The sequence below is a fragment of the Antechinus flavipes genome, chromosome 6, assembly GCF_016432865.1.
Source record: "Antechinus flavipes isolate AdamAnt ecotype Samford, QLD, Australia chromosome 6, AdamAnt_v2, whole genome shotgun sequence".
NCBI classification, from domain to species: Eukaryota; Metazoa; Chordata; class Mammalia; order Dasyuromorphia; family Dasyuridae; genus Antechinus; species Antechinus flavipes.
The window spans coordinates 35,448,061-35,462,468 of NC_067403.1; the positions used below are offsets into that span (position 1 = coordinate 35,448,061).

General features: G+C 35.7%; 1 protein-coding gene across 1 annotated transcript in view; it reads left to right on the forward strand.

Moving 5' to 3' along the window:
* The window catches only part of GABRB1 (gamma-aminobutyric acid type A receptor subunit beta1), a 425,588-nt gene that overhangs the window by 351,227 nt on the left and 59,953 nt on the right, over positions 1–14,408 (forward strand). The window contains exon 5 of the mRNA XM_051965722.1: positions 2,417–2,499. Within this exon, the coding sequence (XP_051821682.1) occupies positions 2,417–2,499 (83 nt within the window). The remainder of the gene's footprint in view (positions 1–2,416; positions 2,500–14,408) is intronic.

Consider the following 14,408-nt stretch of genomic DNA (forward strand, 5'->3'; position numbering starts at 1 on the left):
ATAACCCATCTCTTTTTCAGGGCCAGTGGTCAATTCTATAAACAAATTATCACAATGACCATTGCAAATAGCCTGTCTGGCACATAGTAAGTGCTTAATAAATGCTTGTTGATTTGATTTTAAAAGAAGCAGACACATCGTGCTGCCTCCTGCCCCCACACTTGGAATCAGTGTCCAGAGGAACAGTTGGCTAACTACTTCCCCATAAACAGTGACCAATCTGATGTGCCGTTGTTTGCTGCCAACTCTGCAGCTAATTCTCTCAAACTCCTCTGAAAAGGAGGCCTTGATGGTAGAAGTCAAATGGAAAGCCCAAATAATAATTTAGGACATGGACCTCAGATGCAAATACTTCCAGCAAGAGTTCTGCCGTTCGATGTGATTGCTTGGCTGCATAATTCTTTGGGCCTTTAATTCCACAGAATATGATTCGGATCATCAAGGCTGAACGATCCCCACAGCATTTAGTTAAGATGAAGCTTCACCTGAACGTAAACCTTGCCTTAGTATCTTAGATTAGAGCAGAAAAGGAACCCAACCCGATCGTTTCATAGCTGAGGAAATCGAGGCACACAGAAGCTGAATCACTGGCCCACTTGAGTCACCCACCTAGCAAGTACCTTGGGTGATGTGCGAATCTGGGGCTTGTGGACTCCAACTCTAGTGCCCTACACCAGACCTTCCAGCTCTCGGAACTTGGATTCTGTTGACAAATGCTTTTTGAAAACTCTATGACTCGCTGCAACTTTCAAGGAAAGAATCACTACTATATTGCACATATTACTACTAGTTGATAGAAAGCTGGTAGCACCTTGAAAAGAAAAAAATCTTTGTATTATCAATTGCAAAGACTTAGTGATCACTCTTCAGGAATAATCGTGTCATTAATCATGCCTTCAGAGATTGACTGACCTTTTCAGGAGTCTAGTCTTAAAGAGGAGGAAAAGGGTGAATCACAAATTAATATTTAGCTATTAATAGGATGGCATAATATCCGTGTCTCTCAAATAAAATCTACAAATCTATGGAAGTTTATCTTGTTAGATCATTCAACAAACTTTTATTGTCTGCTGTGTGCAGAACACTGTGCTGGAGGAGATACAAAACTTATAGGTGACATGGTCCCTGCCTTCAGAGTGTATCCTCCAGAGCAGTCTTTCTTATCAGGTATGGCTTAGACTGCCTCCCCTCAGATCCCTCCCAGCTCTGAAATCGTTCAATTCTGTAATAGTTCAGTTTGGCCAACTACATCATCATGGGAGTCTGGCTAACTCAATGGCATAGCTCTAAAATTAAGTTGGTAAAGCAGGTCAGTCATAATATACTCAGATAATTTGCCACATAATCAGAGAGAGAAAAGTATCCAACACAATAGGAGCTGGAACCAAGACTTTCATTGATCCTCAAAGCCATCAATCCAGACTACCCGATGTCTCTTGTCTCTTCTGAATCCCCTTGCTCAATTTCTTCTACATCAACCAAAGCAAATTGATTTACTATCTCCCTTCACTTGGTCACACCATTGCTTATCGTCGAACCTATGTCTGAGGAATTGTCTTTTCTATGGAATCAGATATCCTTGATAATCTGCTTCTTTCACTGGTCTTCATTCAGTCTTTAAATTCTCTCCACTCTATCACAACTGTTCCCTAGAAAACATCAGATGAGCTCATTCACAATAAGGCATGAATTAATAACAAAATTAATTGAATAACCTCTCTTAGGTCTTAGAATTATAGAATGTTAGAGCTGAAAGAGACCTGAGAAATAACCAGTCCAGAGGTTCTTAACATAAGAATATAAACTTGTTTTTAAAAAATAGATTTTGTAATTATATATCAATATAACTAGTTTCCTTTATAATACAGAGTTGCTAGTCCATTGTATTTGTTATATGCATTTTTTAAAACTCATTTTAAATTAATTTTAAACATAAAAATGATTTTTATTCTTAAATTGCTTTTTTAAAATTTTATAATTAATTTTAATAAATTTAGAATTATCCTAAGGAGTCCATAGGTTTTATCATACTGCCCAAACAATCCGTAACATAAAAATGATTTAAAACTCCTGTCTAGCCCAACCTCCTCATTGTAATTTTGGGGAAGAATTTGCCCATGATCACAAAATTTGTCAATGATATAAATCCATATCTCTTAAGAAATCAATTAAAAGAAAGAATTCTCAAAAAACCCTGCCAGTCACTGAAAAGTGCCATTCCTTGATACCAGGAGATGTGGGCCAAGCTCCGGACTATTCATTGGGCTGATAAATATGTTTTGGCAGCTGGCTGATTTTTTTTAACTCCTTGAAAGGTAGATCCTGAATACTCCCCAAAAGGCTGACAGTCAGATGTCATTTTCCATGTGAATTTGGGTCATGATTTTCCTTTTTGTTTTTTTTTTCTTTCTTACAGGATCACGACAACAGCTGCTTGCATGATGGATCTGCGAAGATATCCTCTGGATGAACAGAACTGCACACTAGAGATTGAAAGTTGTGAGTAGTTGGGATCAGGGGTAGATGGAGGGTAGCAGGCCCAGATGCTTGGATTATATAGTTTTTCACAATAAAATTCAGGAAGTTTAGGGAGGTTTTCACAAAGAAACATAAAAATATGTATATATTAAAGTTTGTTTTGTTAGATCAACCAAACATTCAATGCTTTATTGTCTATTTATGCAGAGTGCTGTGCTAGAGGAGATGCAGAATTTATATATGACCCTGCCTTCGAGAGTATATTTACTTATTTTATATAATTTTACACACACACACACACACATATATACAATTTTGAGAAAGAAATCATAATTGCTATTTATTGCTTAATTGTTAATATTTAAATCACTATGTGTACTAGCATAGTACCCAAGAGTTTAACAAATATCTCATTTAAGCCTCACAACAACTTTGGGAAGTGGGTGCTAGTATTATCCCCATTACACAGATGAGGAAACTGAGAAATAAAATGAAATAGAAGATGCTTTGTCCTGGAAAGTTAACTTATTTCACACTGTCACACATGCTAAATTCCTAATTGCTTTAAGAATAAACACACAGGCAATATTAGCTACTCTTTCTGGTTAAGAATTCAGGAGAAGAGGATGATGTGGTCAGATCTGTTCTTTAGAAGGATCATTTTGGCTATTGAGTAGAAAATGGACTTGATTAGAGAGAGACTTGAGACAAGAAGACTAAAAATGGGGCAGGTTCTTTCCAAAGTAGAAAGATGATAAGAGAACTTTTGGATATTATTTCTGTCTACATTCAGATTCCCTAATCTCTAGGCTTATAGAAGCTGTTGGATAGATACCCTTATGACCATGTAATTCACCTATGACTGCTACTAGAAGGAACAAATGCTTACAAGTTAGTGCTTTGGGGATTTGGCTTTATTTATACCAAACCTCCCGTTTGTCCTGTTTATAAGATTACAGATTCTGTGCATTTACAATGGATATCCTTCATACATGGAATTCTCTTCCTCCTCATTTCCCCCTCCTGCCTTCCCTGATTCTTTTAGAACTCAGATAAAATCTTTCCTGTAAAAAACCTCTTGCAGGCTTCCATTTTTTAAAAAGCTTTTTTATATTCAAAGCATATACATAGATAGTTTTCAACATTAGACCTTGCAAAACTTTGGGTTCCAAATTTTTTTCTCCTTCCATTCTCTCCATCCCCTTCCCTATACAGCAAGTAATCCAATATATATTAAACATGTGCTCTTCTTCTATACATATTTCCACAAATATCATGCTGCACAAGAAAAATCAGATCAAAAAGGGGGGAATGAGAAAGAAAATAAAATGTAAGCAAATAACACAAAAAGTGAAAATATTATGTTATCGACCACATTCAGTCCCCACAGTCTTTTCTCTGGGTGCAGATGGTTCGACCATAAGATCATTAGAACTGGCCTGAATCACCTCGCTGTTGAAAAGAATCACAATCATCAGAATTAATCATCATAGAGTCTTGTTGTTGCTATGTACAATGTTCTCTTGCTTCTACTCATCTTACTCAGCATCAGTTCCTGTAAGTCTCTCCAGGCCTCTCTGAAATCATCCTGCTGATTGTTTCTTATAGAACAATGATATCCTATTACATTCATATATCATCATTTATTGTCATTCTCCAACTGATGGCCATTCATTCAGTTTCCAGTTCCTTGTCACAACAAAATGGCAGCCTTCCTTAATTTTAGTGTTTTCCCGCTGTGATTAACTACAATTTATCATGTATCTTGTTTGTACATGTTGTTTGTATGTCTCCCCCATTATATAGGGAGCACTTCAAGATGCAGAACTGGTTTTTGCCTTTCTTTCAGTCCTCTGTGCTTAGTATTAAAACGTAGAAGTCATTGAATAAATGTTTGTTGAGTTTACTTTTTGAGAAGTTGATGGGTGTGGGTATCATTTTGGTCTATACAGAAATCTTGACAACTGATTCTTAATTGGATTGGTACTTTCAATGTCACCAATTGCTTTGATAATAACCTAAAATGATCAGCCCACAAATTGTTGATATAGCCAATAATGCAGATAAAGTAAGTTACCTTTTGGAAGTCAGGTAATTATGGAGGCAGATCAAGCACTTCATATGAGTAAAATACTATATTGTCATGAATATAGTTTAGTGTCTTAGAAGCATGAATGTATATGAGACTGAGAGGTCTAATTATGAGAAAATAATCTGATTTTGCTAGTTGTCCTATCAAGACTTAACAATTAGAAAACTTGTAAAATGTTTTTCTTTTTACATTCCAATTCTTTCAAATGACTTCCTGACGTTAAATTATAAAATTGTAAAATTAAAATAGAGGAATTTAAACCCAAACACATTCAACTATTTTAGCTGCTATCAATATTTTTGCAATCAAGGCAAAACCTTTTTGTTATACCCAAAAAAAAAAAAAAAACCTTTTGAAACAGGAATGAGAAGATAAAACTAATTCATGAATTTGCTCAAAATATTAGGATTTAGTCTTCAGATATGTTTTTATTGATTATTTTATATCCTGTAATATCTGCTGAACATTGTAGAATTTAAGACTATCAGATACAAAAAAAAAAAAAAACACTTTCAATAATATTATTCATTTAAGTCTCTACTAAGGATAGACAATACTTGAAAAATGGTTTAATTTTTTCTAAATAGTAACTTACAAATATATGAAATCTTCATCAACTTGAAACCTCTCTGCCAGCGCCATTGTTACAGCGATAAAGAAATAATGTCGTGTTTGTTCCTTTGTCACGAGATGACTCTTCTTTATGTGATTAAATCATTTATACACATGTAATTCATTTCAACAAACATCTACAAACTCGAATAAGTCACTGTCTGTTACTTAAACATCCACTGATGGATGGATAGTACTTTAAAAATATAAAGACCAAGCCATAATTTAACTTCACTTTTATACTTGAACTGAATCCTTTTTTTTAACAAAATACACCACAGAAAAATCTTTAGTCATAGAAGCACAAGATTCCTAACGAGTTGATTTCTGTAAAGACTTCCAAAATAACCTAGCACAAATTCTTCCTGAATGAATTCCCTCTATTGTAGCCCTGGCAAATGATCATTTAGCCTCTCACAGAAGGCCTCCAATAATGGAGAATTCCGTTTCCTTTAGAAACACATCACACTTTTGGACAGTTCCTGTTTAAATGGAACTGAACTCTTCATTTCTATAACTGGCACCTATCTTCAAGGACCAAGCACCCTGAGTCTAACCATTCTTTTGCATGTCATGTCATAAAAATAGTTAAAGATGATAATCATGTCCCTTTAAGACTCCTCTTCTCTAGATTACTCATATTCATTTTTTTAATCAGTCCTTAAATAGTCTGGATTTGCTACCTTTATCATCCTGTACATCTACCTCTAAGAGATGGCTCTTTGTGATTCCTAAAATAATATAATTGTACTCCAAATATATTCTGACCAGAGAAGACTATAAAGAAATTATCTTCTTTCTCATGGTTAGTATATTTCTAGTAGTAGTAAAATAGTTGTTTGATTTGGTCAGCAAGTTCATTGGTTTTTTAAATTTTTTTTAAGTTCACTGGCTTTTAATCTATTGGGTCATATTGCTGACACATTAAGGGTGCAGGCCACTGAAACCACCAAATCTCTTGCTTTCTATCAACATTTCCTTTACCTTATACTTGAGAAGTTGTTTTTTTTTTTAATCTAAGCTAAGACTTCTATTTCTGTTACATTTAAAAGTTAGACAGCTAATTATCCCAATCTTTAAAAATGTGTTTGTATCATAACTATGTCATCCAATATATTAGCTTTGCCTCCAAGGTTCAGAACATCAACATATTTGATAAGTATGCCTTCTGTGCCTTATCCCAAATCACTGATTAAAATGAAGGGAACAAATATCCTGCATCAATCCTCTAGAATCCTCCCAGTGGGCTGACATCAATCCTTTAGAAATATTCTTTGGGGCTAGTCATTCATCTGGACCAATGTCTAAAATATGATAACTTTAAGGTATGAAATTGCACATGCCAAAAATAATTCCATGAATTCTAAATAGCTTTATTACTTCCTAAGTACACAATCAATATTTGACTAAGTACCATTGGATACCAAAAGAGCTTTTTTCATTTTTCTTTTTTTTTTAACTTTTAAAAAGAAAGAAAATTGAAGCATTTGTATAAATATTATTTGCTACTATAGCTTCTCCCAAACTATCAATTTACCCAGTTTTCACTATAGGCTGAAAAGAGATTTTTTAAATGAAAGCTACCATCATCAGTAAGGAATTTCTGTAGAATTATACAGACAGCTCTATGTAAGGGAGAGAATGCTAAATTTAGAGGGAGGTAAGTGGGGCAACTGGGGCTCTGCCTCTGTCTATTGAAATCAATTGAACACCGACTGACAAGGCTGTTATTCCTTCAGTAAGTATGAAAAAACTGAGCTTAGAACCAGGTTTGCAAAAATAATTAGGTAAAATAGGAAATTTCCAAAAGTCACCTTGGCTGGCCTCCATCTTACTTCTACCCGACTTGTGTGCTCCCTTGTAGTAGCCACATGACATTCTGTGGCTAATGTACTGGAGTTTTTATTTCTCCCAGAGGTCAGTATCTCATAGCCTTACCCCTCCCCACTGGACCCTGTGTCCTAAATTCAAAGATTTCTTCCCAAGTTACCATCTCCACACAATTGAATTTTTCATAAAGTCATAAAGAAACAACTATTCCAACTCTTTGTTCTGGATATATTTTGTTGTTCTTGCCTTAGGCCCCACATCAGTTTCTAGACCTAATTCTAGACTTTTATTGTTTATGTAATATTGAGTCATAGTTTCCTCATTTATAAAATATCCCCATTATATAATAACACTTCTACCTTCCTAATCACAGGATTATTATGGGAATCAATTCATATTATATTTCATTTTACAGTATTTTGCAAACCTCAATGTATTATAAAAATGCTTACTATTTTTGACAACAGCCAAATATCTGTAACAATACAATTCAACAAACTTTTATTAAGTGCCTACTATATGTAAAGAACTGTACTAGGGATCCAAAAATGAGAAAAAGAAAAGAAATAATCTCTGCCTTCAAAGAGTTTACATTTTACTCTTGAGATCCAACATTTTAGGGCACTGAGAAGAGTCCTGTAGAAAAAAACCATACCAAGTATAAGATAATCTATCTAGGTCTGCATCCAAGAAAACCAGTGCTCTTCTACTTCCACCTCTATGTTTGCCTTTTAACTGTCTTCCAGAAGAGAGGAACTCAAAGAAAGAACATTTAGTGAAACAGGATTGTAAGAGAATAAAGCAATTTCCCCTATAAAATTGCAGCACATTCTCCTTTAAGATACCAGCAGTAAAAAGAGATAAAAAGGCAACATATGAGAGAGATTCTCAAGGTTCTATAGTCTCTCAAATACAAAAAGAGTTTCACTCCCCCGTAGTAGATAAGTAAATAGAAGGAAAAGCACAAAGTTAAACTGGGATGTCAGTGATTTTCTCTCTCACCTACTGAGCCATATGTCTTTCATATACATATATCTGTGTGTGTATATAGTATTTATCTTGTATGTACACACACACACACACATACACAAATCCTAAAGCAAGGGTTCTTAACCACATACTTAGAGACTCCCACAAGTTTATGTGAATTTTGGTGGAGGAGAAATACATTTTATTTCAATAGAATTAGTTGCCATATGTTTTATGCATTTAAAAAAAGGGTTTTTTTTTCCTAAGATAGGATTCACCAATCTGCCAAAAGGGCCCATGACACCATGACATCTGGGACTAAAGCCTCAGCACCTGCACAAAAGTTTCCTTTTTAATGAAGAGAATGATTGCCCTAATATTCTGTGCCTATGTGAGTGGTGGAGTGGCAAAAGTTTGAGAGAAGAGCATTTCTTCCTCTGGCTTTTGGCTTTGAGAGAAAACATAAGCATTTCTGCTCTCATTTCCAATATTTTTCTAGATCCATGGATAGAAAGAGATTCTGGGGGGAGAGGGGAGTCAGCCTGTAAAGGAACCAGCACCTTGGGTATGTGTATCTTTCTAGCTTGTTGCTAGACTTTAAGGAAAGAGAGACCATTTTCTTTACCAATGAGGAGAGTTTTATGCCTGGATTTGAGGTTACAAAGGAAAGTGAGTTCTAAACAACCAAGACATAGGAGGAAGTGCTTTCGGGCACAGAGAATCACCAATACTATGTATGGAGGTAGGAGATGAAATATTGTATCCAGGGCATTAGAAGGACAGTTTGACTTCTTGAATGGAAAATGTGTAAAGGAGAATAAAAGAAAAGAAGGCTGAAATGCGAGGAAGGGACACTAAACATTAGAAAGATTTAAATGCCATACTAAGGATTTTGTATTACTTGTTTGAGGTAATAGAGAACCACTGAAGATTTTTTAGTAGGAAAGTGATATAGTTAGACATAGGAATAACAGTTTAGCTTTTATGCGGAGCAGAGAGCCAGAAAGGAACACAAATTCTAACTGGGGTTATTAAAGTCTCAATTTATAACTATCAATTTAGCCTTACCCAGAAGCTCAAGAGTTTCTATTTCTGAGTTAATCCTTCTAAGAAAATATAGATTACTTCTCTCTTTTTCTTTCTATGCTATGCCATCTAGTACATTTGACTAGGCTACAAAATCTTATTTAATTGAAATTTAATTTTGTGTCCATCGATTTGCCTACCTGTTTTTCTTTGTTATAAGGGGTAACTTTCTAGATAAATGATTATATCTAGAAGTGACTGATATTTTTTAAAAGGATTATAAAACTTTAATAATCAATGAATGCATTAATAATAATGCAATAATAGTAATTCAGATGCATGTGTTGTACATGTAAATGTTTTCCTTAATTTTATAGAGAAGGAAGGTTTAATCAAGATAAAGTTTATCAGAAAGTGACTGAGCTGTAAACAAACAAATAAATATGGTGATAAAGTTCAATTTTTACCTTTTCTAAGTTTGGTGGGAATAACAATTCTATCAGTTGTCCATTTGTATTTTTTATGCATTGAGAAAGATCCAACTATTTAATATTTTGGAAAGATCCTGTTTTTTCGCCCAATTTTCAAAATACACTTGATGTCTCAGGAGCAATTCTTGTAATCCAACATAGTCAACTCAGCTCTTCCACAACACCCATTTTGGCATTGTGGTCCATGATGCCATTCAAATTCTCACCAAAGAAGAGAGGAAAGGAAGCTTGCCTTCAGTGTCACATTGTTATTTTTGTACTGGTCTGTTGAATCACTTGTCAGGGTGAAATAATAAGATCTGGCAAATTTTAATCTAGGCATTATTCATCATTAACACTTTAGTCTTGATGAATGGACCTGACATTTAATCTTTAGAGGGATACAATTCAATTCAACAAACATTTATTGTGTCTATTATGTTCTCTGCCATGGGGATAAAAAGATGAAAAATGATGTCATCAAGGCACTCTGTCTCCTAGAGGAGATACCACTTGTACCAAAGTGATTTCTCATGGGCTTAGGACACAGGAAAGAGGCAAAACACTGCCAGAAAATCAGAGGAGGAAAGATCATTTTCTCCCATGGAGTTAGAGATGTGGAAAAATTGGAGATGGTTTCATGGTGGGAGTAGTTCTTGAACAGAACTTCAAGGGATCTCGTAGTTTCTTGTATGGGCTGTTGCTTTAGCCTTTTAACTTATCTTTCTGCTTCCAAATGTCTTTCTCTATAACCCAGGGCTTCTTAGCTGTTTTGTGTATAATGGACATCTATAGCAATCTGGTGAAGATTTTGATCCCTACCTCAGAATAATATTTTTAAATGCATACCAAAAAGTGCATAAGATTATAAAGGAAAAAATGTTTCTTTTTCACATCCAAGTTCACAGACCCTTTGAAATCCATCCACAGGGAACCCATATTAAGAATCCTTGCTCCAATTTATTACCATATTAATCTTCCTAAAGCACAGTTTTGCTCTGCTGTTCTCAGTGTTCAAAAATCTTCAAACTCTCCCCATTGTCTACTAAATAAATCCTAATTCTTCAGCCTAGAATTCAGGGACCTTCATAATATGGACTAAACCCTTTTTTCCAGACATATTACACTACTATATATGTGCAAAACAAAAACTAGAATTGGAATAAGAAATGGCACAACAAAGTATATTTTTAAATATTGCTTTCACATAAATACACAAAATTTTAATGACAGAATTACATATTCAATGACACGTACTCAACCAAGTCAAGTCATGTACATTTTATACTGTGTGTTGTAACACACAAGGAACATAATTTGCAAAGTCTAGGACAGAAGGCTTTGTCTGACTCCTCCCAATCATTCCCTTCAGCCCCACTGAATCGGACTGCGCACTGTCCCACACCCATTCGGCATCTTACCTACTACATGTGTGTCTCTCCCTTTACTGGATTTCCGTGACTTCAAATGGCCCCTCCAATCTACGGAGAGCACACATATCTATTCTTGAGACCTTGCTCAAATATGGCACCTTCAGGAGCCCACCTCTGTCTCCTTCCTGTACCGCAGCCTCCAGCTCTGGCTCAGAACTCAGGCGTCCTGGGCCCTGGGCTCCTGACTGTGAGCACCCACCACACCCACAACCCAACCCCAGCCCTCTCTGACCATCTTCTTAACACAGCACACGCTCTCCTGCCTCCTTCTCCGCCTCTTGCTCTGAAAACATCACCCACAGCAATAACTCCTTTGCTAAAAAGAATACGGGGGTCAATTGTCCTAGCATTGAACTTAGCCTCCAAGCGGCTTCCCTGACCAAAACACAGCTTTTTTGTGGAGTGTTTCCAGCATTTGAAGATTAGGAAAAATCACACGTTTTCTAACTGGCTGAGGACGGTTAAGTAGAAGAAGAAATACCCGTTCTGCCTCACTCTAGAAGGCCAGACTAAAACCAATGAGTGAGAGGGACGGGGAGACAGATGTCCGTCAGTCCTCAGGTAGACTTCCCTGATCACATCCTTGCCTAAGATCAGAGGGAGCTCCGGGGCTCTCCTTCAGGCAGTCAGAAGATCTCTTAGCTCTTGCTCTTTGGGGGTGATGTGGGTTATCACCTAGCTTTTATGGTAGCGTGACCGTAACTTCCAAACGAATCTTACATTCCCTGTAGGCTACTCCTTCTTACCACCTGCCTTCATGTGCTTTCTAGATTCACCAGTCCTATGGCCATGCTGCATAGTTAATCAGAACCATAACTAGTCATTCTCAATGTACTCTGTCTGCACATTTCTGGTCTTCAGCCTTTCCCTAGTCCCTGCAGCAATACCCTTCCCACCCACAAAGCTGCAAGTAGGACCAAAAAAATCTCAGAAATCTAGTTTCCCTTGAAAGATTTTATCAGTTTGATGATGCAAGACAGTGGGCCCCCTGAAGGTAGCCCTGGCTGAGCAAATCGAGAGCCACTTCATATGAGTCTCATTCCTAGGTCATTTTAAATATATTGAGTGTATGATTTGGGTGTATTTGTACTATAATATCTGGAAGCAGAATAAGCCTTTGTTCCCTGACTGGATATTAAAATCCCAACAAAACAGATGGGGATGAGGGCCCATGTGATTGTCATGGGTTCAAATGCCATTTCTGGAACTTCCTCCTACATATTCAAATTCAGATTCTTTTCTTTTAGATGCCCAACCTGAATCACTTCCTCGCTCCTCTCCTGTTCCTTGCTTGTCCCAGGGTCCTGTGAGAAAGGCAAAAATATTTAAACAGAGGCTTGTTGGTCATTTATCAGACTTTTTAATTCATCACTAAGTGGAAAGTTGGGCTAAAGTAGTATCTTCCAAACCCACAATTGTATGACTATATTCATTTTTAACTTTTCCCTACAACTCAATTAAGGGACTTCTCTATAATAATAATAGCAAACCAATTAACAATTACAAAGAGTGGAAACTAAGAGAGCCAAGAATGTGTTTGAATATATGCATGAATACATGCATGTGTGAATAGCCACACAAAAATATAAAATATAGGATAATTAATAGCAAAAGCTTTTAAATCAGACATATTAATTGATGCCTGCCAGACCATTGTTTCTAATCTGAAATAGCTTAAAAATAGCATCTGTAATACAATGCACACTTTCTATTCATGGAAGCTAAATACCAAAAATAAAGGGAATAAATTGAACTTTATGACTGATTCATAACTTTATACGCTTTCTATCCCAATTGTCAAGGAAATTAGTGGCACTGGATCTTCCCTCAGATAAATGTGACATTGCCATATTCACTAGCCTACTTAATGAAAATTAATATTTTACATTCATGTTCATAGAAATGATAATGAATTTCAATGTCTCTAGCTTTTCTGGTGGTGGGAGGAGGGAAATGTTTTCTGACTTGATTTATTCATTTTCTGGGCCACTGCTCAGAGACTGTTGAGCAGCTTTCTCTGCTGTCTTTATGCCTTGAAAGTTTTTATATGAATCAAGATGAAAATTTTGTTTTTCTTGAATCATTAGTTATGTAGTCAGTTTAGTTGCAACAGAGACCTATCTCGTGTCAATTTTATTGTACACACACTCTGTGGGAAAGAATTTTTTCCAAGGTCATATGGAATAAAGAATATGGCTGGTTTAATAAAATATAATAATAATATAATATTAATTTTTTTAAAACCTTGATTGCTAAAGTTTAACTAGTGGAGAGAATTCTCAGTGCTGAAGGGTCTATGGCCAGTAACCTCTGGATCAAAAAAAGGCTCATAGGATCATAGATTAAGGAATACAAGAAACCTTAGAGGCCATTGAGTTATGCCCCCTTCCTTTTACAAATGAAGAAACTGAGTTACATAAGGGTTAGATAACATTGCCAGAGAAACATAGCTTGTAAATATCTGAGGCGGATTTTAACACAATTTTTCCTGATTCTGAGTCCAACACTGTTGCTACTCCATACTGCCTCTAATCATAGGTTATTGTCTGAAATCAGCTTGAACTATATTTTTTTTTAACTTAATTTACAAAAGAGAAGCTAAGATGAAGGGAGCCCTCATATCAAATAGGCAGAGTTAAGCAAAGTCAGCTCTCTTAATGGCCAAGAGTCTGCATTTTGAGTCTACCACCTCTCTGTCAGAAAGCAGATAGAATACTTCATTTTCACTCTTCTGAAGGTAAAATTTGTCATCGCATCGATCAAAGTCCTCAAGTCTTTCAAAATAGTTTTTCTTTACTGTGTTGTTATTATTATTCTCTTGCTCTGCTCATTTCACTCTGAAACCATTCTTTTCATTATTTGATATAATAGTATTTCATTACAATGATATACCATAATTTGTTTAGCTATTTCAAAATTGATAGGCATCTTCTTATTTTCTTGTTCTCTGCCACCACAAAAAGAGCTGCTTTTTAAAATATATATGTCTTTTTCTGCTTTCTTTGATCTCTTTGGGGTATGGGAATAGTTCCAAATTGCTTTCCAGAATTCCTAGATCAACTCATAATTTCTCTAACAGCATATTATGTACATATTTTCCCTTCTAGTCAACTTTTCCCTCCTGATGGTAATGAAATCAAGAAGTTTTTAAAATTTGAATTTCTCCAATTATTAGTGATTTGTAATATTTTTTCATATAGTTATTAAGAGCTTTTATTTCTTCTTTTGAAAAACTTCCTGTTCTCCAACCATTCTGGAGAGCAATTTGAAACTATGCTCAAAAAATTATCAAACTGTGCAAACCCTTTGACCCAGCAGTGTTTCTACTGATCTTATATCCCAAAGAGATCTTAAAGGAAGGAAAGGGACCCGCATGAGCAAAAATGTTTGTGGCTGCCCTGTTTGTAGTGGAAGAAACTGAGTGGATGCCCATCAATTGGAGAATGGCTGAATAAGTTATGATATATGAATGTTATGGAATATTATTGTTCTGTAAGA